Source organism: Typopeltis vanoorti, chromosome 2, assembly GCF_054136105.1.
Source record: "Typopeltis vanoorti isolate ZY-2024b chromosome 2, IOZ_Tvanoo_1.0, whole genome shotgun sequence".
Taxonomy (NCBI): domain Eukaryota; kingdom Metazoa; phylum Arthropoda; class Arachnida; order Uropygi; family Thelyphonidae; genus Typopeltis; species Typopeltis vanoorti.
In genome coordinates, this window is record NC_143550.1 from 180,643,309 (window position 1) to 180,667,579 (window position 24,271).

Here is a 24,271-nt window from a genome sequence, read left to right on the forward strand (position 1 = left end):
TGGCTCCAGCCAGAGGCAGTTTCTTAGTTCTAAAGTTTTGTGCACGTGAAGAATCATAATTACGGCCTTGAGACAAGGGGAAGATTAAAGTTGAAGGAGAGGATTAAAAATAAGAGATTAATTCAAGCAACGTATTAAGAGCTCGGAGTTACGACAAGTATAATAAGATAAGAAAAATTAAAGTAAAGTAAAATATTGAGTATAGAACTTTTGAACAAGTACAAAAACAATGAGTAAATTTTCAGATGCAAACGACTATATTTGACACCTTTAAGTGTAATTTTGCCATTTACAGCCACTCAATTTAAAGATGCAATTTTTAACATCAGCAAAGGAGTAAACAATAATTCTGAATTTTTTGTTTTTGCTTTTTTTATCAATCAGACATACGTTTTTTCATGTTTTTCCAGTATATTACAGTGCACGATCTCAATCATTTTACTCGACTAAAAGCACAAGAAAAGAAAATTAAAAGATATTATTTTATTATTATTATTATTATTATTATTCAGGCCACCATGGAGTCAAAAGACTCATCGTGGGAGGTCCTTTCTAAAAAACACAAGTCTATCAAGACTTATTGAGAGAGGTCCCTCCTAGGAAACGCAAAGTCTATCATATTGCTCCTTAAACGCATTGACCGTTCTCGCTCCCACCAATCCATCAGGCAATGCATTCCGTGGTTCAACCACCCTTCATGCAAAGAAACCACTCTTCACCCTCTTTTTCACAGTTTCCTTTCGTAACTTCCAGGGATGGCCCCTTGTCATGACTCCTTCCTGCTGTTCAACCAAGCGAAAGAACTCTCCAGTGTCAACCCTGTAACCACCTCTCAACAGTTTAAAAGTCTCAATCATATCACCTCTCCTTCTATCCACCAAACTCTGCAGTCCACACTCCCTCAGCCGATCCTCATAACTAACATTGTACAGTCCTGAAACCATCTTTGTTATCTGCTTCTGTACCCTTTCCACAGTTAATTTATCCCCTTCAAATCCTGGGGACCAGATCTGAGAACAATAGTCTGAGTGTGTTCTGAACAGAGTCTTATACAATGGAATGATAACCCTTTTATCTCTGCAGGTCAGTGTCCTACTCATTATTGCAGCAATCCTCTGTGTTACCTTCACTACCTTTGCAATCTTCTTTCACTTCACATTATTCCCGCTTCCTATGCAGGGTCTATGTGTTACTTAGATGCGACTACTTGTTAGTACCACTCCCAAACGACCTATCACCTAGTCTGCCGCTGGGGGGGGGGATATATTTTTGGCTGTAGAAGCGTATGTTCACGCAGTCGGTTTGCCTGCTTGTGGGATGAAAATGGCAGATAAACTGGCGGAAAAAACCCTACTGCTCGCGCCCAAATCCGACTAACTTGGCTATGCCTGAGGAAGATTCTCAAGTTCCACACATCTTCAACGGGAATCGAACCTTGGACACTCCTTTCCCAGGCATATGGTTGCAAAGCCACTAGGCTAACCGCCCAGACCTTCACTACCTTTGCAATATGTCCCCTAAATTTCAGGTTTCTATCAATCATCAACCCCAGATCTCTTGTTTCCCCTACTTCCTCCAGTTTAACTCCTCACATAGAGTATACAGCGTCCCATCGATGTGCCCAAACCTCAAGACCTCACATTTTGCTGCATTAAACTGACATCTCCCCATTCATTTGCCCATCTATCTAGCTTATTCAAATCCTCTTGCAAGGCTACCACATCTGCATTATTACTAATTACTCTTCTCAGCTTCGCATCATCCGCAAACAACTGAATATCCCTTTGCAATCCATGGACAATGTCATTGATATAAAGGTTAAACAATATAGGTCCCAGTGCTGAGCCCTGTGGAACCCCCACTCGTAACCTTCTGCCTCTTTGATATTGCTCCACCATACACAACTCTCTGATACCTATCGGACAGCCAATTCTGAATCCAGTTGACCAATCTGACATCCAGACCCATGTGCTGCAACTTGAATATCAGCTTATCATGTGGCACCCTGTCAAATGCCTTTGCTAAGTCTAGGAAAATGGCAGTATATGCCTTTCCCTCATCTAATGCTCTTGTAACTTTATTATAAAAGGCTAGAATATTGCTAAAACAAGAGCGCCCCTTCACAAATCCATGTTAACTCTCACAGATAACATTACAATCATCTGCCCAATGCTATATAAGGTCCCTTACTACCTTCTCCAAGATCTTACTAACTACTGATGACACACAAACTAGCCTATAATTAGACACTTCCAATCTGCTACCGCCCATATGCAATGGGACTGCCATTGGGACACATTGAAGGTAAGATTGGCAATGTCTTTATTGCCAATCTTACCTTCCTTCCTTTCCTGCAGCCAGACTTTAATTGAAAAGCCAGGTCAAAGGCACTGTCAGTTCCCTAGCACATTCTCTCAAAACTTTTGGTGAAATAACATCCAGTCCCACAGCTTTACTAACATCCAGAGTACTCAGTATTTGGAACACACTTTCTTCCTGCACCTCTAAACCTCGAACCTGCCCTATCCCTCTATTATTCAAATTGACTCCTCCAGGATGAAATACTCCAATAAAGTGTTCATTGAACAATTCCACTATGTCCTCAGCATCAGTCACTCTATTCCCTTTTTATTAAGTCTTAATCCCTTACAAGTAATACATAAAAATTACATATAAAATAAAATGTTATTTTACCTACATAATATATTAAACAGAAGTTTATCTTTACCATTTTTTAGCAGAAAGCATCAAATCAAAACTAGAGAAAGAAAAATAGTGGACATTTTATTTATGTAGCATCAATGAGACTTCTGCTGCTGCATCACTGATGACTGAGTATAATTTATGTCATGTTTATATTTTGTATTTTAGAGATATGCATGCACTACTAATTTCATATGTAAGGCTACTCCTATTACGATACTTAATAAAGTTCATCACTGAGATTCGCAAAATGTGTAGATGCAAAAAAAGTTTCTGGAATAGTATTCCAAGTCCTTAGTACCTTGTTTTCTGCACTTATCTCTCTCTGTTACTCCCGTCTCTAATCACTCCTTTTTTAATATTTTCCAATTCAATTCTGAGGTCAATAAATTTCTGCTTCCAAATTAAGCTACTTTGAAAATCAGTGAACTGCATTTCAAAATCATCCATATATATCCACGAAAACATCCGCAAGTTTATTAATTCATCCAATTTTATGGTGTCTGGAAACTTAATGAAGTTTGCAATCTGTTCTAATTCTCTGATCTTAACAAATCTTAGAGAGAGAGCTGCTCAACATTTGGCACAATGTTTAAAAATAGTTTTTGAAGACATTGCCAATCTGTTTTGTCATCCTTTTGGAGATCATTGATGTATTTCTTTAGGTTTGGAAAATATCTAAATCTCTCACTGTCTACATCCCCCTCTTAAAAACTCCTAGTTTCATTTCAAATGCCTTTATGTCATCAAACATATCATTAAGACCTCTGTAGTTTAAAGTTCAAGTCATTTAAATGTTTGCAAAAATCATCAGTTTACAAATCCACACAATGTCATGCATTTCTTTATAAGACATTTGTTGATTAGTCAAAAAGAGATTTATCTCCTCCAGACATTTAGTCCTTTGTACACCGAATCCAACTCATTGAATAGATTCTGAAATTGTCTTTTATTCAGAGCACATGCAGTAATGTAATTAACAACCTTGGTTAGTGTTTGCATCACTTCTTGAAGTTCCTTTAGGCTAGCTTTTGCACATCACATAAAGTATCCTCATGTATGATGCAATGAAAACCTTTTAGTGGATAATCAACATGTTTTGCAAACAGATTTACAAATCCTGCTTCCTTACTAATCATGCTGGGTGCACCATCTGTTGTGGCAGATACCACTTTTGAAATATCAATTTGCCGAATAGATAATTCATTCATAACTACTTTACATATTTCAACCCCAGTGGTACGCTCAGGTAATGTTTCTAGGTTAATCATCTCTTTGCATACTCATCAACCCTACAAAGATTGCTAGCCTAGCTGATGATGTAATGTCTGTGCTCTCATCAACACAAAGAAAAAAAGAACTTACATGAAGCCAAATCTTTTGTTAATTGTTCTGCTGTATTCCTTTCTAACTTAAGTATCCTATTCTTAACTGTTTTTCTACTCGCAGACAAATCTTTAATGCATTGAATAATTTTTACCTTTCCTGAAAGATTATCAAAAAGGAAAGGAGCAAATTCTAGCCATGCTTCTTTAACATACTCCCCATCACTGAGTGGTTTTCCATGTTGGGCAATAACTTTTGAAGTCATAAAACTAGCAGCAACCAAGTTTGAACTAGGCCTACCTGAAATAAATTTCACCAAAGTATTGGACTGTTTTTTTTTGTCTTGCTCAGTTCATGAGAAATTAATTCTCTTTGTTCTTTCTCACTTTTATTGCTTAAGTTCTTATGAACAGTTTCAGAATGTCTCTTTACAAAAGAAGTCCTACAAACAACTGATTCGGAACATAAAATGCATAATGCTTTATTATCTTGATTATACCAAGTTTTTCAGTCCAGTATTCTTTAAATTCTCTAATATCCTCTTCATTTGAATGTCGATGTTTCTTTGCTGGTGGTTGTGACATTCTGTATAATCTGTAAAGGACAGGAAGCAAATAAAAAAAACAGTCCAATACTTTGGTGAAATTTATTTCAGGTAGGCCTAGTTCAAACTTGGTTGTTGCTAGTTTTAAGACTTCAAAAGTTATTGCCCAACATGGAAAACCACTCAGTGATGGGGAGTATATTAAAGAAGCATGGCTAGAATTTGCTCCTTTCCTTTTTGATAATCTTTCAGAAAAGGTAAAAATTATTCAATCATTAAAGATTTGTCTGTGAGTAGAAAAAAAGTTAAGAATAGGATACTTAAGTTAGAAAGGAATACAGCAGAACAATTAACAAAAGATTTGGCTTCATGTAAGTTCTTTTTTTCTTTGTGTTGATGAGAGCACAGACATTGCATCATCAGCTAGGCTAGCAATCTTTGTAGGGTTGATGAGTATGCAAAGAGATGATTAACCTAGAAACACTACCTGAGCGTACACTGGGATTGAAATATGTAAAGTAGTTATGAATGAATTATCTATTCGGCAAATTGATTGCTGGTTGCTGCTGATATTTGGTTGCTGCTAGTTTTAAGACTTCAAAAGTTATTGCCCAACATGGAAAACCACTCAGTGATGGGGAGTATATTAAAGATATGAATACCATAAATATGAATACCTATATTTATAGGTATTCATATTTATGAATGTTTATATTTATGCTATATTCATATATAACATAAATATGAATAGAAAAAAGGAGGAAGAAAGAAAGGAGAGTTCAATAAGGGAATAAAGCAAAAGGAAAAAAGTAAGTTACAACTGAATGACCAAAGTTGTACAACGAAAAGTAAATTACATACAAAAAAAATAATCGTTGGGTGTAAAAATGTGGACAGATGTACACAGCAGCACACCACTAGTGACCTTTCTCTTTCAGGATTCTGCACCCTCATATACAACTTTCTGATGTTTATCTGACAGCTAGTCTGATCCAACTCAGAAGTCTGTTATCCAATCCCATCTATTTCAATTTATTTAAGAGCTTGTTGTGTTGCAGTCTATCAAAAGCCTCTGTGAAATCTAAGTACACCATAGATGCATCTCCCCTGTCCAAGGTATTTGTCATCTTGTTATAGTACATAAGTAAGTTAATGAAACATGAATTCTCTTTAACAAACCCATGCTAATAACCATAGTTGCATATCACTAGTTAAACCCATCCCAATATCATTAACATACAAATTGAACAACAATGGCCCCAAAACTGACCTTTACGGCAAACAATTACCGCTTGTTCTGAATGTTCCTGACGTTAGTGTACCTAAAGTGCAATACTGCTGTTGTCAACCCATTTCTATATCCTACTTCTCACCAATCTGTCCAGTACCTTCAGTACAACTCCAAAATATATATACCAGCCTATAATTTCAAGCTACAGCCTTATCACCACTTTTATGCAGTGGAACAATTTTACCCTCCTTCCAGTCCCTTGTTAATTGTGTTCTTGTAAGACTTTTATTAAACAGGCATGCCATTGCTACTGCCAATCCCTTGAAACATTCCCTTAAGATTCGTGTTGATATGTCATCAAATCCTATTGCCTTATTGACATCAAGGTTATTTATTTCATCAAATACCTCCTGCTCAATCACAATTAAGCCATCCTCTCTTATGTCCTCTTCTTCATTTCCTCATGATTTCACCTTGATCAGGATGAAACACCTTTATAAATTGATCACTGAATACTCTGTAGGGTTTTTCTTGCCTGAAATCCCCCATAATATTTACTCATCTCCCCACACATTCAACTTATTAGCCAATGCATACTATCCCCATTATCCTTTACATTCCTTGGTCTACAGAAGCATCCAACTATATTTTGTTTTTCCTGTTCATTATCTCACACCAGATGGCCTGAAATGTGCTATTTTCACTAGCCTGCAGTTGAACTTCTACTCTCTTTTGTTGCAGTTCATTGGCTATCATCAATGACATTCCTTCTTCTCATTCTTTTCTTTCTACCCTCCCTGAACACATTTACCCTTTACATTCTATTCTACTAACTATATAATCTTGTGTTAGCTATGTCTCACTAATTGCCAATAACCTTTGGCCAGAATGAACTAACCAATGCCAAAAATAATTGCCCCTTGTTCTGAATGTTCCTGACATTAGTGTACCTAAAGTGCAAAAGTCCCTTAGGCCCATTGCTCTTCTGACTTTATACTAACTTCTGTTTATCCAACTTAATAAATATGTGACTGCATGTATAGAGAGAGAGATTCTGATTTAATGCATGTGCTCTACTATTTTCATTCAAATTCCTTACTGTTGCTCTTTGCTTACAGATGATTGTGTCTTATGATACGTAAGACGACATTTGTACAATAAATAATTTTTTACTGTGTTGAATGTGTGATTTTATAATTATAGAAACTCTAAAAGTCTCACTATACAAGAAAGACTGATGTTCATATGCAGAAAACTGGCATAGCATACCTTTGTCTAAAGGTTAGACCTTTAGCTTACTTAATAAGCCTATGTACCTAATCCCAACATATGTCTCACTGATATCAAGAACAACCACTTAAAATTCCCCTAACTATTTCAATGTATTTGTTAAAAAGTGAGTGGCATAAGTAAGAAGATCCCTTATTGATTGATTGGCATAGTGGAATCCATACTGGCAGTCATTTATTAGGTGAAAAGGTTTGGGGTTGTGTGGAATTTCAGCATTAATGTTTTCTCCATTACATATGAAAGAGCTAAAGCAAGTGAAATTAAATGGCAAAGATTAGTTGTCTTTCATGGATATGGGCTAATGTCCAGGCGGAAAGGCAGATACCACTGGAATAGGTTAGAATAAAATATGACACATATTTCCAAAGTCATTTCCAAAGCACAAACCTGCTCTACAATTGGAGAAATGTCAAACTTCTTAGTATCTAGTTTAGACATGAGTCTTGCTGATCTCTTTTTTGGTGAAATATCAAAATGAAGGGGCGGAGCATCAGCTGTGTGTTAGGAATGGTAGGATATTTACCAAGATATCTGCTAGAATTAGAGAAAATCTAAGACACCAGGAGATTGACCGACTTTTTCTGTGGGTATGATACAGTGAAACCATCCATGTGCAAAAGGTTGTAATTTTGCAAGAAACTAGAAAGAATGACCACCATTTCTAAATTTTGATGCAACACACACAAGTTGACTGGCAAGTTTCCTGCTTCGAGCAGGAAACTTGCCAGTGAATGTGTGTGTGTGTTGTCCCATGCAAGAAGAAGAAAGTGCTAGATTATAGTGAGGAAGGCTAGAACATTAGGAATAGTTATCTGGTATTCTAGTAGGTATATGATGTCTTTGTGTAAGATTATTGGTAAGAGCAAATATCTCAGCATCTCATCATGCTTGATCTGTTCATTTAAAAAATGGAAATATTTTGAGTTGCAAACATTAAAATCTCCAAGGAAAATGACTTCTCTATTCGGAGAGTTGTGCAAATCAGAAAGTTCAGAACGGTTGGTGTTATCAGAGGAGAGCCTTAGAGACAACAAATGGATCTGATATAATGGGGTTATTATTATTGCATGACACCTCCCAAAGACTTATTATGGAAGGGCACACTACTGCACTCAGTTTTCACATTTTCCCCTACTTAATCTTCCAAATATAACATATAATCCCTTCTACTATGCACAATACAATGCCTACCACCAACAACAGTATTTTTTTTTTCTGTAAATTGCATATGTTCTCATGGCTGATTTGCTTGTATGTAGGATGAAAAACTCGAGAAAGAGCTCTGCTACCTCCATATGAGATCAGCTAACTCACCTTCAATTGAAAAAAACCATATAAAGATTCCTTTCATCATGATCAGAATCGAACTCGGGTCTTTTCGTACAAAGAATATCAAAATGAGGAGATTCTAAGTTGCAAACTAACATCGTATATCAGAGGGAAAACCTATGCTTAATGTCCCTTTGAGACAAAAAGAATGAGTGTGTAATATGGAAAACTGAGGTGAGCAGTGCTTGAAGGTGAAATTTGAGTAAGTAAAGAGTGCGTGTGTGGCTTTGCACACTGGAAGTGGAAATGACCATTTTGTAGGAACTGTGACTACATATTTTGGAAGTGAATCCGGAAAGTTTTGGGAAGTTCACCTTTATATGAATGTAATCAGTTTCTCTTTGCTTGAATTTTCATCATTGTTTCAAGTTAAGTTGAAATTGGGAGACACTTGTCATATGCAGTGATTTACTAGGTTGTACACCTGGAGAATTTCACCCAACTCCTCTGCAAATTATGACTTTGGCATTCCCTTCCACACACACACACACACCTACTGCTATAACTCAACCTTTCCTCCAGAACATCTGGCAGAATAATTATAGCTAGATTATTTGCTAGCTAAACTAGAATCCTCCTAAAGTATTATCATTAGGTTACCATTACCAGTATATAATCTAGCAGCTGATTTATAATCATTTTAAGCTGTACCCTCATGTCTGACATAAGCAAAGTGATGGTATTATGCAGACAGTGAAACTCATCCACCACTTATTACATGGAGATTTGGCCTTTCCTCTGAACTCTGAGGGTCATGGCACCACACTGGGTGGTTCCATGCCCAGTTCAGCATTCTCCACATGGTGGCAGCCAGAACATTAATCCCATCACCTCCTTAGACTTTTGAGGTTTAGCTCTAGACTGCAAATCATGCTTTCACCAGAAGAATGATTTAAAAGTATCCCTTTTAGATATAAAGATAGAAAATGAGCACCTATGAAAAGTAACAAAATTTGTTGTTGACTGCTTAAAAAATCTTAGAAACAAGTCAGAGTAACACACAGCGTTATAAATCCTTAAAGGTGATATAAAAACTGAGGATAAAGTTAATTTATTTTCACAGAATGATAAGAAAATAAGTTAATAAATATTAATTATTTTCTTATCATTCTGTGTTGTCATCAATACTGTGAAAATAAATTAACATATACTGCCAACATATAAGCGTTTCCATGCATTTGAGGATAAGGTTATTCTGGATGTGAGTGAATGTATGCAGTAATTATTTTGAAAAGTTAGTAAATAAGTCCATAGCTGATGAAACTAATAGAAAATATCTGGGTTGAATGGGAGTTAATTTTAGAAACCTGACATGTAGAAACCAGCTGGAGTAGATTATATTCAATGCAAAATGCTGAAATATGGGAATATGAATGTTCTACATTGGGTACCCACAGAGCTCCAATTTTATCAATTTATTGAAATAAAATCAGAAATAAACTGAATAGGAGAATGACTACATTTTGCTGAGTGTTCCAGGAAAGCATACTTCAAAGCAGGCTAAGAAAAATTGATGTTTAGTTTAGGTCAGATAGGTTGCCAAGAGACCAGATTCCCCTGCCTCTCTTTTAAGAAATCATAGTGAGGTAATATGAATCTGTATTTAATATTTATTGATCTTGCAAAAAAAAAAAGCACATAAAGGTGCCAAGAGAAAATCTGTTTAGGATAAATGGAAACTAATGTATTAGCTTATACTTAAGTAGCATAATTGCCATTACATGAGAATTAGCAATAAAAAGATTCTTCTTCTTATTGTGCTATCTTCTATCGAAGGTCAGTGACCATCTTGGCGAACAAACCGTGCTCTTGTGCTAATCTGAGCAGTTGTGCACTGCTCTTTCCTGTCCACGTCTTGATGTTGTCAAACCATAATATTCTTTTTCTTCCTCTAGTTCCTTTGCCATCAATTCTTCCTACCAAAATAGTTTGTAGAAGTTGGTATTTGAAATAATAAATTTCATTTAATCCTTTATCCAAGTGTGAGTAAACAAAGTTTGCGCCTGAAAGTGTCTTCAGGACTGGGATAAAGTAGTACAACACCGGGAAACTCGTTGCAAAGGTGGAGCAAGCTAACATCATGCCTATCTCAGTATCTCCCATAATGCAAAACACATTTCCTTGCGGATATGTGTAATGTTATGCATTAAGGGAAGGACCACTACCCAGACTAGTTTCGACCTTTATTGAGGTCTCTTCAGTGGGAGCCAGGTCCAAGTGGAGATACCAGGCAGAAGCATTAGCAAGGTCATCGCTACCTATAGGAGTTGCCAAACGGTGTGCCACCTTTTTATTAAATTTCTCTGGATTTAGAGAAAGATGTGGAAAGTTTATTTTTCACTTGGTTAGACTATAATAAATTTAGTTTAATCCTTTATCCAAGTGTGAACAAACAAAGTTTGCACCTGAAATTATCTTCCGGACTGAAGTAAGATGGTACAACACCGGGCAACTCATTGCAAAGGTGGAGCAAGCTAACATAAACAAGTTGCCGGTGTTGTACCACCTTACCCCAGTCCTGAAGATACTTTCAGGTGCAAACTTTGTTTGCTCACACTTGGATAAAGGATTAAACTAAATTTATTATAGTCTAACCAAGTGAAAAATAAACTTTCAATAAATGCATACAATTGTAATTGAAAATCAGAACTCGCTTCCATTTCTAGCACTTCTCAACACATCTTCCCTCTAGTTCATCTTTCCTTTGCTGTTTACTGTAAACTTACACCATACTGGCCAATATACACAGGGATGCAAAAGCAGATATACAGATTTTATTATGAAAAAAAAAAAAAGATGATTACAAAGTAAAGATTAATATGATAGCTTTATTATTTCACAATAAGGATCATACAACTGCAATCAACTACAATCTCCTAAGTGTTCAAATTGTCAGCCTTCAGCATTACATTCCTGTAGTCTAGTTTCTACACTCAAGCACACTGGCACAGAGTTCTTTATTGTTATCAATTTGTTGGCATGTTTCTTAGGAATCGGATCATGTAATCAACAGTGTGTGGTTTTTTTGAAAATACTTTCTTTGATAACACCCCAAAAGAAGAAGTCCATTGGGGAGAGGTCTGGTGATCGTGGTGGCCACCACGATCACCAGACCTCAATTAAAAAATAAGAATGTAAAATTAAAGATTAACAACTGTATACCTACTGTATAACAACTATTAAGCCTCCTGCCAAATTAAAAAACTTATTCAACTCCTCCAAGGATCCACTGGCCCACTCTGGTGTATACCATATTCAGTGTACTACCTGTAATTTGCTTTATATTGGTGAAACTGGATGCACTGTTCCTATCAGAAAAAGGGAACATAAACAACACATTAAATTTAATAACTATGATAAATCTGGCCTTTCTGATCATGCCCTGTGTACTCTACACACAATTGAGTGGAAAGACACCTGTTCATTACATCACCTGTGAAATTCTAATCAACCAAAATAAGCTTAACAATGATGGTTTAAAAATCTCAACAATATTGGTGACCAATATTAACTTTTTTCTAAGATTTAATTTTAAATTATAATTATGACTATTATTTCAATATCTTAGCCTTAACACATGGTTAAATTATTGATTAGACCACCGCCATTGCTGTATTAAAAGTATTAATTTGGTCTCTGGCGATGTTATAAATAGGATATATCTTTGATGAGGTTAGGCCAGTAGAATAACAGTTGATCAAATCATTGTCACTTTGGCATGCTATTTGCAATGTAATATAGCTTGTGTAGAAAGTATTTTACCTTGGGTATAATAAATGTTAAAAATACCAAGCAATTTTAAACCTGGTTTTACTCCATTTCCCAAGTAAGCAAACAGACAAGTCAAGTTTGCGCCTGCAAGTGATGCAAGTCTAGCTGATCCTACAGGTAGTGCAAGACCAAGGCAACTCGTGGTAAAGGTGGCATAAGCTCTGATCACTAATCTTAATATTTACCCTTAATGCCAAAACACATCTCCAAGAAGGATGTTGTTTTGATGTTTTGTATTAAAGGCAAGGGATCACTACCCAGACCGGTTTCAACCTTTATTGAGGTCTCATCAGTGGGAGCCAGGCTAGAAATACTAAGATTTAGTAATACAGAGCTTATAAGTATTTTATAAGTATTTAATCAGAACAAGTTACCATAATTTTTATGGTAACTTGTTCTGGTAAAATACCATCAGGTTTATGGTAACTTGTTCTGGTAAAATACCATCAGGTTTATGGTAACTTGTTCTGGTAAAATACCATCAGGTTTATGGTAACTTGTTCTGGTAAAATACCATCAGGTTTATGGTAACTTGTTCTGGTAAAATACTTATAAGCTCTGTATTACTAAATCTTAGTATTTCTAGCCTGGCTCCCACTGATGAGACCTCAATAAAGGTCGAAACCGGTCTGGGTAGTGGCCCCTTGCCTTTAATACAAAACATCATACATCCCCTTCTTGGAGATGTGTTTTGGCATTAAGGGTAAATATTAAGATTAGTGATCAGAGCTTATGCCACCTTTACCACGAGTTACCTTGGTCTTGCACTACCTGTAGGATCAGCTAGACTTGCATCACTTGCAGGCGCAAACTTGACTTGTTTGTTTGTTTGCTTACTTGGGAAATGGAGTAAAACCAGGTTTAAAATTGCTTGGTATTTTTAACATACATATGTGTGTGTGTATGCTTCAGATGATGACCTTAATATGAAGGTCAGAATGTCAGGAAAATAAAGTAATTATAACACATGGTTGTGGTCTCCATAATTTTATTGAAATGAGCCACTAAAATTCATTCTCAGCATGAGCACATGGAGCAAATTACATATTTTTGCTGTTAAGGCACAAATTTTAGCGACGATAGAAAATTAAATATGGATATAGTTCGTAGAATATATGAGGGTGGTCTGAAAAGTTCCCGGTCTCGACCATAGATAGCAACACTATCAGCAAGATTTATTTTTTCTAAGTTGGTACATCTGTCATAAGCATCCATGTGAAATTGCAAGTCATTCTATCAAGTAGTTTGTTTTATACAGCTGTCTGAAGCAAAATTCTTGTCTGTATCTCTTGATATGGATAAAATTGAGTATCATGCGGTTATGAAATTCTTTGTAAAAGAAGGTTTAACGCCAAAAGAAATTCATTCGAAGTTCATAAAAGTTTATGAGCACTTTTCTCCTTCGTTTTCTACAATTAAGAAATGGGCTGCCAAGTTTAAACATGGCCATACCAGCCTTGAAGATGATCCACGCGAAGGACGTCCAAAAAGTGTAACAACACCAGAAATCATTGATCAATATGAAGGTCAAAATGTCAGAAAAATGAAGTAATTATTATAACACATGGTGGTAGTCTCCAAAATTTTATCGAACTGAGCTACTAAAATCATTCTCATCGTGAACATGTGGAGCAAGTTACAAGTGCACGATATGGTATTGGATGACCAGTGAGTCAAAGTGCATGAAATTGCTGAGACTATAGGCATTTCAAAAGAACATGTAGGATATGTTTTGCATGAAGAATTGCAAATGAAAAAGCTTTGCGCAAGATGGGTGCTGCGCTTGCTCACAGCAGATCAAAAATGCACTCGCATGAAAATCTCTGAACAGTGCTTGGAGCATTTTAACAAGAATAAAACTGAATTTGTGCATTGATTTATTACTATGGATGAGACTTGGATTCACCATTGCACACCAGAATCCAAACAGCAGTCAAAACAGTGGACAGAAGCCAGTTGTTCAGCACCAAAGAAGAAAAAGTCGGTTCCATCAGCAGAAAGATCATGGCATCGGTGTTTTGGAATGCTAAAGGCATTTTGTTTATTATCTTAAAAAGGGTAAAACAATAACTCGGGAATATCATTCCGATCTTTTAACCAGACTAGATGAAAAAATTTGTGAGAAAAGACCTGGTTTGCAGAAGAAAAAATCATCTTTCATCAGGACAATGCACCTGCCCACACAAGTTTTGGCAATGGAAAAATTATGGAATCTGTACTGTGAATTGTTGGAACATCCACACCCTATTCCCCAGATTTGGCTCCCTCTGACTTCTGTCTGTTCCCAAAACTAAAACTCTTCCTTGCTGGTCAGCGTTTTTCTTCGAATCAAGAGGTGATTGCAGCTGTAGAGGGGTATTTTGCAAATCTTACTGAGAACCACTACAGGGATGGTATAATAGCACTAGAGCATTGCTGGAATAAATGTATTAGTCTTAAGGGAGATTATGTTGAAAAAAAATAATTTTGAAAGTATAAATTAGATTTTTCATTGTTAGGCTGAGAACTTTTCAGACCACCCTCGTATGTTGTTGATATGGATGGGAAGCTACTTGAGTAAATTTATCTGAAACAAGAGAGAAGTCATTCCTCACTAAGCCATATATATAAGATTGTGTTCAAATCAGTTTTAATGTATGATCTAACAGTCCTGAGGAAAATTAGAGCGACGATAGTAGAACTATATTAGGAATGGCTATATGATGCAACAAGACATTATTTGCATTCAAGAATGAGTAAGCAACTAATTCAGAGTGCTGCCAAATAATGGGATATGAAAGATCAGCATGTACAAGTGTTTGAAGCAGAAATCATTTCGTTATTTACATATTAATGTATATTATTATTTTTGAAGATTAATCAATATGTGAAAACTGCATTTATAAACATTGTTCAGCCAAAAGGATGGAGGTATCTTTCACCCTGGCTTGAGCATTTTGTTCCTAATGCAAAAATACTTTGTCATCTCATTATCCATTAACTTTTCATTAAGTTAATGAAACTATTACTAAAAAAATTATCTATGAATGATGATAATATATGTTGCAATTAAGGTGTTATTGTTTCTTCTTGCAGAATACAATCACAATCATTTGGTTTGCAAGAAAACAGTATAAGAGGTGTCAGAAATAACTGCAGCATTTAATATGTGCTTTCAAGAAGAAAGTCAAGCTTCTGGTTTGCTACCAGCTTAATGTAAAGGAGTTGTATGAAATGTGATAATCAACTCTCACTATTTCACTTTTACTGGTGTTTTCAAGTTTGTTTGTTTGTTTGTTTTTTCTAGTGGTGATAATTTCCTTTGTAAGTTAACAGTATGATCGAATTAAGTTTTTTTTTTTTTCATTACTGTTTTAAAATATTGTTACATTGAAGTTGTTTTATTAATTATTAATTTGTTTTATTTTCCTGTTAAGAATGAAGATTCTCCTAAGTTGCAGCCAAAGGAAGAACTGAAAACTTCTGTTTCCAGTAATGCAGAAGATCCATTCATTAGCAAGGCTAGCCATTCTTTTAATGCTGATTCTATCATTAAAAGATCAGATTCATCCTGCAATAAACTGAATGCTTCATATGGTAGCTCTAGTGAAATTTGTTGTAATGCAGAGTGGAAAGACAGTGATCAGAAAAGACAAGTTAAAGTCAGGCATCAATTCAAAAATGTGCTATCAGATAGCTCTTCTGAAAGTGAGGCCAAGCATAACAGTCAAAGAGTTAAAAGGTACAAAGCATCATCCAAGATTTCCTATGACAAGAATGGTTCTCTAAGTGTCTTGAAGCATTCAAAAAATAGGTATTTTGAAAAATAGTAAATCATTTTATTTTAGCAGTTTTAATTTTATCAAACATAATGCATTACGATGCCTAGTGAAAGAAAGAAAGATATAGGTTCAATTGTATTCTCTGACTAGGTTTTATTATTATTATTAAAATTCTATCTTTAATTTCTTTAAATCACAATTTTATATTAGCTATGAAGAAGTTTTATGAATTTTATAGATCAAGATTTCAAAATTTAAAGTTCATCATCATCATCAAATTCCTGCCATGTACCCTCAAGGGGTGTACAGGATATGACAGTACTACATGAAAAAATTACATCATTACTAACTTCCTATCTACAATTTTCCTCCAAATCAGTCTGTTACTTGTCAAGACTCCAACATTATCAGATCTTATATTTCTATCGTCTAAGGCACTTTGTACCGTATCAATCCACCTATATCTTGGTCTTCCTCTGGGTCGTTTTCCTGCCAACCTGGCAGAGAACACTTGTTTTGCTAATCTTTCCTCTCCCATTCTATTTAAGTGACCATACCATCTGAGATTAGCTCTGCTAACGCATTCCTGTATGCTGACAATGTCAAGTTCTTTCCTAATATCCTCATTTTTAATATGATATTGCCATTGATGCCATCTGTTCACACCTCTAATCTTTCTCAGGACTCTCATATCTGCGGTCTCTAGTCTTTGGTCAAGTGTTTTACTTCTGACCCAGCTCTCAGATCCATAAGTTAAAATTGGTTTGAACACAGTCTTGTATACAGCTAATTTAGTGTTCCGACTAATTTCTTTCTTATTCCATATGAATTTATTCAATTGACTTCCCACGATACCAGCTTTGCTGATTCTGTTGTCTATTTCTATATTTAGTTTACCATCTTCAGTAAAAATTGTGCCTAAGTAGCTGAAATGTTTTACTTGTTCCACAGGTTCTCCATTCACAACACAGTTGACATTTTCAATGATTCTGCCTATTTTCATTGTCTTTGTCTTTTTATTGCTGACCTTCATACCATATCTATTACAACAGCTACTCAATTTAGTCAGAGAATCTTGCAGACTTGTAGCGGATTTATTTAGAAGTATAACATCATCCGCATAAAGCAAAGAGCTGACATTAACATCTCCAATTTTGATATCAGGTTTAATACCACATTCCTTCATAATGTGATCCATATAGATAATGTACATCCTTGTCTCACACCAGATTTAACATTAAACCATCTTCCTGTACTTCCTTCAATTCTAACTGCTGACTCACAACTCAAATAAAGACTAAGTATTGCTTGATATAATGCCCCATTGACACCATATAACTGCAGCGTATTCAATAGCTTCTCTCTTGGCACCTTGTCATATGCCTTTTCCAAATCGACAAAACTTAAATACAGATCTTTGTTATATTCCCATGCTTTCTCGACTATTTGTCGTAAAGTGAAGATCTGATCCTGACAGCCTCTATTTGGCCTGAATCCAGCTTGTTCTTCACCAAGCTTTTCTTCCACAATTCTTCTCAACCGTTTCTCAAGTATACTTGCATAGATCTTGCCAGGAACACTCAGTAGGGAAATACCTCTGTAATTCTCACATTCAGTTTTATTTCCCTTTTTATATATGGGTACTATGAGAGCTCTACTCCAATCATCGGGAATTCGTCCCTCTGTACAGGCTTTCTGAACTATGCAGCGCAGCCACTGTAAGACTCTTATACCACCATACTTCAGCATTTCTAGTCGAATATCATCTACTCCTGCTGCCTTTCCACATTTCAAGCCTTTGATGGCTTTTTCTACTTCAAGTATGGATGTGTATTCCTGACTGCATGCCTGGTCAGTGTTTTTTATCACTGTGCTGTCATCACTGCTTGTTTCATTTAGCAGTTTTTCAAAGTAATTACTCCATACTTCAAGGATATCTTTTTCTCCTGTTTTCATTTCACCTTTATCATCTCTAATTCCTTTTACAGCACTCTTTCCTCCATTCCTAAGCTTCTTCAACAACTTCCAGAATATTTTGCCACCTTCTTGATATTTATTTTCTATATTCTTGCCAAAGTCCTCCCATGACTTTTGTTTAGCTAGTTTTACACAGTGTTTAGCATTCTTGCATTTGTCTCTGTATTCTCTAAGAGCACAAACTGACTTATTTGCCAGGAACTTTTGATATGCTTTCTTCTTTTCTTTCACTGCCTCTTTAACTTCCTGTGTCCACCAGGGAGTTCTGATTTTTTTATCCTTGCACACAACCTCACCACATGCCTCTCTGGCAGAATCAATCAATGTTTCCTTCAGAGTTTGCCACTGAATCTCCAAGGTTTGATTCCTGTTCTCAAACTCTTTCATTTTCTTTTCAATAATATTTCTGTATTTTAGTCTACAGTTCACATCTGAGAGCTGCTCAACTTTTATTCGCTTTAAAACTTTCTTACATGTTATTCTTTTCAATATGAAATTCAATTTTATCCTGCTCAAGACTAAATAGTGATCACTTCCAATTTCAAATCCTCTGTACACTCTGGTGTCCTGCACCAGGTAGAAAACATCACTATCAACAATAACATAGTCAATGAGACTTTTCTTATTCCTAGCCTCTTCTCTCCATGTGAATTTGTGCACATTTTTATGTTGGAACATGGTGTTAGTAATAACCAGTCCATGTCCTGAGCAGAAATCCAACAGATATTTGCCATTATTATTAGCTTTGCTCTTTTCTCCAAATTTTCCGAAAATATTTTTGTATGTCTCACAATCATTTCCTACTCTGCTATTTAGATCCCCTATAAGGACCAACTTTTCCTTTTTCATTGTGTCAGTTGCTTTTTCTAAAGCATCAAAAAATTTCCTCCACTTCTACCTTAGTAGAACCTTCTGTGGGACCATAGGCACAAATAAGTCTCATTGTCCAGTTCCCCATTCTCATATTTGCCCACATTACTCTACTTGAGACTGACTGCCATTCAAGAAGATTAGCCTCGTATTTTGTGTTGAATACTATGGCTACTCCGTTTCCTTGATTGTCATTGCCTGAATATAACATTTTGTATTTATTGCTCAGAAAGATCTCACCAGTTTTGGTCTTTTTTGTTTCAGTCACCCCTATTATGTCGATCTGGTACTTATCTAATTCCTCAGCTAGCTCCATTTCTTTGCCATTCAGGCTTCTTACGTTGATAGTACCGATCTTTAACTCTGGTGATGTTGAGTTGGGGTTTGTTTTCAGATTTGTTCCAGTAGCTGACTTTTCGCTGTTCGCCCTGGTTCCCTGGCGAAAACAACGGGGGCCTTGTTTAACCGGGCGACGCCCCAGCCGGCATGAAACTTTGTCATGTTGTACCATCATTTTTTATTTTGGTTTAACCAATAAGAATACAATTTGGTCGGCTAAATCCCAAATTGCCAGCCCATCCTCGTTCGTTCAGTATCAAAATAGATACCCAACAGGGTGCACCACGAGAAGGTGAGGATTGGACATTAGGTCAGAAGCCCTGGTCGGTTCTCCGCATTCCTTTAAAGGCTATGTGGAGGTCTCCTCTCAGTTATACAGCTTTGACCCTTAAGCACCCCGTTTATTTAAATTTAATTTAAATTTAACTTTAAAGTTTGAAATTTAAAACTTATTTGCACACATTGTAACTTTTAAAAATATAATAAATAATAATACAATAGATTCCTGATTATCTGAAATAAATAGGACTGACAAGTGGTAAGATAAAAAAAAACATTGGATAATAACGAAATGGTGGATGCTGAATGAAAGAAACACAAATTGAATTGGAAGTATAAATCTTATATAAGTTTGAAATCTTGTTTATTAATGCAGTAACCATTATATAACTGTATAAGTAAACAGTATTATCAACATAAAAATTTTAACTAAAATAAAGAACCAAAAGCTTCATTTCAGTGATGTAAAATTATATAAGCAAAGTGGATATTAGAATCCAGCATTATTTCAAAGCTGAATGTAGAAACTATGCAAGTTTCATGAGGTAAGTTGACCAGAGAGCTTACGGGAGCCATGGGTTCCCCCCCTCTCACCCCCCTTGCCAATTTCTATATGGAAGATTTCAAAAAACGAGCCATAGACTCAGCCCCACTCAAACCTTCAATCTGGCTAAGATATGTAGATGATGTGTTCTCTATTTGGCCTCATGGCCCAGACACGTTAGACTCCTTCCTCAGTCATCTCAATAGCCTATATCCAAGAATCCAGTTTACTATGGAAAAGGAAAAGAACAATTGTTTACCCTTCCTTAGACACCTTAGTCACACGCCTGCCTAATGATACACTTGCCTTCACTGTATACAGAAAACCTTCACTGTATACATTCACAAACTCTCCCACCACCACCACCCCTTTCAACAATATGGCATTATTAAAACTCTTACCAAGAGAGCCCACAATCTCTGTTCCAGTGGAACCGCCCTTGCTACTTAGTTTAACCACATACACAGCACTTTCCTCTCCAGTGGCTACAGCGATCACAGTATCAAAAAAATAATTAGTTCCTCCCCACATTCCCCATCCTTCTCGCCAACAAGATTTTAAAAATGCCATCACCATACCCTACATCCGTGGCACATCCGAAAAAATAGCCAAAATTCTAAAAAAAGTACAACCCACACACAGCATATAAGCCCCACCGCAAACTTGCTACCCTTATCTGTTCTACGAAAGATCAGCTCCCTGCTCTCTCTCTGCCTGGAGTTTACAAAGTACCCTGTTCCTGTAAGCTGGCGTACTTTGGACAGACAGGCAGATCAGCATCCATCCTCCTGGAGGAACACAAGTCTTACATCTGTAAACACAACTATGGTCATTCAGGCTTGGCTGAGCATGTTTTGGACACCACACCCACAGGGTATCATGGAAGAAAACCACCATGCTCTGCCACAGCAAATTCAAGAAAGAGAGACTTTTCTTAGAAACAGCAGCAGCAGCAGCTCTCAGAAACCAACCAAATCTTAATAAATACGGTTGCATTAAGCTTCCAAAGATTTGGGAAACACTCATCACCAGAGGTCCCACCTTACATTCCAGACCACCTGCTACCGCCCTTAGAGTGCGCTCCACCTAGATAGGACTTTAGTGTCACCCACGTGGTTGGGCTTAATATTGTATGATATTTGTGTGCATGTTACATTAGTTGTTTTTGTAATCCCCATAGATGTCCTAGTGACTAGGACGAAATATAGAAAGTATTAAGTTTTAAAAGAGGTAAACCGTGAGTAGACATATCGGTACACCATAAATAATGGAAAAAACTCACGTAGAAAGATTATTTATTAGTATAATTTTTGCCTGTGTGTCGCAGGCATCTTCAGTACATTAAGCTCAAAATTAAACACTAACTGACAATTCCAAAAAGCGCCACCTAAGTAGCTGGTGTAAGATAACTAAAAAGGTCAATAACTTTCCTAAAAAAAAAAAAAAAATTAATACAATAAAAAGTTTGGAAAGATTAGCTGATTTGTAAAGTACTATCTCCCATAAAGGGGATAGACGTAAGCCATCGGATCTATTTAAGTTAGGAGAATGAAGTAGAGTTTCACATGTTTCTTTATAAAGGCGTTCCATGAGAAACTGACTTTTGTGAAGAACTCTTGTCTTTCTCCAATGAACTCTGTGTCTAGTGAAGATGGCATGTTCAGAAAGTCAAGACTTTTCAGGTTTAAAGTATTCAATATAAGATTGGTGTTCTTCTAGCCAAATAGAGGCAGATCTTCCCGTTTGTCCGAAAAACTTTTTATTGTATTAATTTTTTTTTTTTTTTTTTTTTTTTTTTTTTTTTTTTTTTTTTTTTTTTAGGAAAGTTATTGACCTTTTCAGTTATCTTACACCAGCTACTTAGGTGGCGCTTTTTGGAATTGTCAGTTAGTGTTTAATTTTGAGCTTAATGTGCTGAAGATGCCTGCGACACACAGGCGAAAATTAAACTAATAAATAATCTTTCTACGTGAATTTTTTCTGTTGTGTACTGATAGAAAGTATCAAATTCTATTTTAATCCTTTTTTGATTGTTGTAAAAAATCCATTAAGGTTTCAACATAAGATTCTACTAAAGTAGAAGTGGAGGAATTTTTTAATGCTTTAGAAAAAGTAACTGACAATGAAAAAGGAAAAGTTGGTCCTTGTTGGGGGATCTGAATAGCAGAGTAGGAAATGATTGTGAGACATACAAATATATTTTGGGAAAATTTGGAGAAAAGAGCAAAGCTAATAATAATGGCAAACATCTGTTGGATTTCTGCTCAGGACATGGACTGGTTATTACTAACACCATGTTCCAACATAAAAATGTGCACAAATTCACATGGAGAGAAGAGGCAAGGAATAAGAAAAGTCTCATTGACTATGTTATTGTTGATAGTGATGTTTTCTCCCTGGTGCAGGACACCAGAGTGTACAGAGAATTTGAAATTGGAAGCGATCACTGTTTAGTCTTGAGCAGGATAAAATTGAATTTCATATTGAAAAGAATAACATGTAAGAAAGTTTTAAAGCGAATAAAAGTTGAGCAGCTCTCAGATATGAACTGTAGACTAACATATACAAGATTATTGAAGAAAAAATGAAAGGGTTTGAGAACAGGAACCAAACTTTGGAGATTCAGTGTCAAGCCTTGAAGAAACCCCTGATTGATTCAGCCAGAGAGGCATGTGGTGAGGTTGTCTGTAAGGATAGAAAAATCAGAACTCCATGGTGGACACAGGAAGTTAAAGAGGCAATGAAGGAAAAGAAGAAAGCATATCAAAAGTTCCTGGCAAATAAGTCAGCTTTTGCTCTTAGAGAATACAGAGACAAATGTAAGAAAGTGAAACACTGTGTAAAACTAGCTAAACAAAAGCAATGGGAGGACTTTGGCAAGAACATAGAAAATAAATATCAAGAAGGTGATAAGATATTCTGGAGGTTGTTGAAGAAGCTTAGAAATGGAGGAAAGAGCGCTGTAAAAGGACTTAGAGATGATAAAGGTGAAATGAAAACAGGCGAAAAAGATATCCTTGAAGTATGAAGTAATTACTTCGAAAAATTGCTAAATGAAACAAACAGTGATTACACAGTGGTAAAAAAACACTCAACAGGCATACAGTCAGGAATAAATATCCATACTTGAAGTAGGAAAAAGCCATCAAAGGCTTGAAATGTGGAAAGGCAGCAGGAGTAGATGATATTTGACCAGAAATGCTGAAGTATGGTGGTATAAAAGTCTTACAGTGGCTGCACTGCATAGTTCAGAAAGCCTGGACAGAGGGACGAATTCCCGATGATTTTAGTAGAGCTCTAATAGTGCCCATATATAAAAAGGGAAATAAGGCTGTATGTGAGAATTACAGAGGTATTTCCCTACTGAGTGTTCTGGGCAAGATCTATGCAAGTATACTTGAGAAATGGTTGAGAAGAATTGTCGAAGAACAAGCTGGATTCAATCCAAATAGAGGCTGTCAGGATCAGATCTTTACTTTACGACGAATAGTTGGGAAATCATGAGAATATAATAAAGATCTGTATTTAAGTTTTGTCGATCTGGAAAAGTCATATGACAAGGTGCCAAGAAAGAAACTATTCAATACGCTACAGTTATATGGCGTCAATGGGGCATTATATCAAGCAATACTTAATTTTATTTGAGTTGCAAGTCAGCAATTAGAATTGAAGGAAGTACAGGAAGATGATTTAATGTTAAATCTGGTGTCAGACAAGAAAGCCTATTAACCCCTCTGTTATTCATTATAATGAATAACAGAGGGGTTAATAGGCTTAATAAGTTAATGTGATTCATATAGATAATTATCTATATGAATCACATTATGAAGTAAAGTGGTATTAAGCCTGATCAAAATTGGAGATGTCAATGTCAGTTCTTTGCTTCATGCGGATGATGTTATATTTCTAAATAAATCTTCTACAACAGTGCTTCCCAAACTTCTGGATGTCAGGGCCCTCTTTGCAAAAATTAAAATATTTCACGCCCCCCCCCCCCCCCTCGAAAAAAAATCGTAATAGATAGATATATTATTATAATATTTATTGTATTTATATTCAATACAAAACATACACATCGAATATTGCAAAAATAAAATGCATGTATTACATTTTTTGCCTCTTACCGTTTGGTTCCGAAGACGATGCGGGCTGTTCTGGTAAAATTTGAAATACTGTCCTTTTTTTTTTTTTTTTTTTGGGTCTGTTTCTGCTTCTTCTGATTGTTTGCGGGAATTTTTTTTTATTTTTTATCAGCCACTTCTCCATCTCAGGGTTAAATTTTTTTAACGTAGAATAGATCAAATAAT

The 24,271-nt window shown here is 36.0% G+C and overlaps 1 protein-coding gene across 1 annotated transcript in view; it reads left to right on the forward strand.

The window, feature by feature from the left end:
* Positions 1 to 24,271, forward strand: part of LOC150109704 (uncharacterized) — a 217,264-nt gene that overhangs the window by 52,700 nt on the left and 140,293 nt on the right. The window contains exon 3 of the mRNA XM_090414093.1: positions 15,611 to 15,987. Coding sequence (XP_090270219.1) covers positions 15,611 to 15,987 — 377 coding nt within the window. The remainder of the gene's footprint in view (positions 1 to 15,610; positions 15,988 to 24,271) is intronic.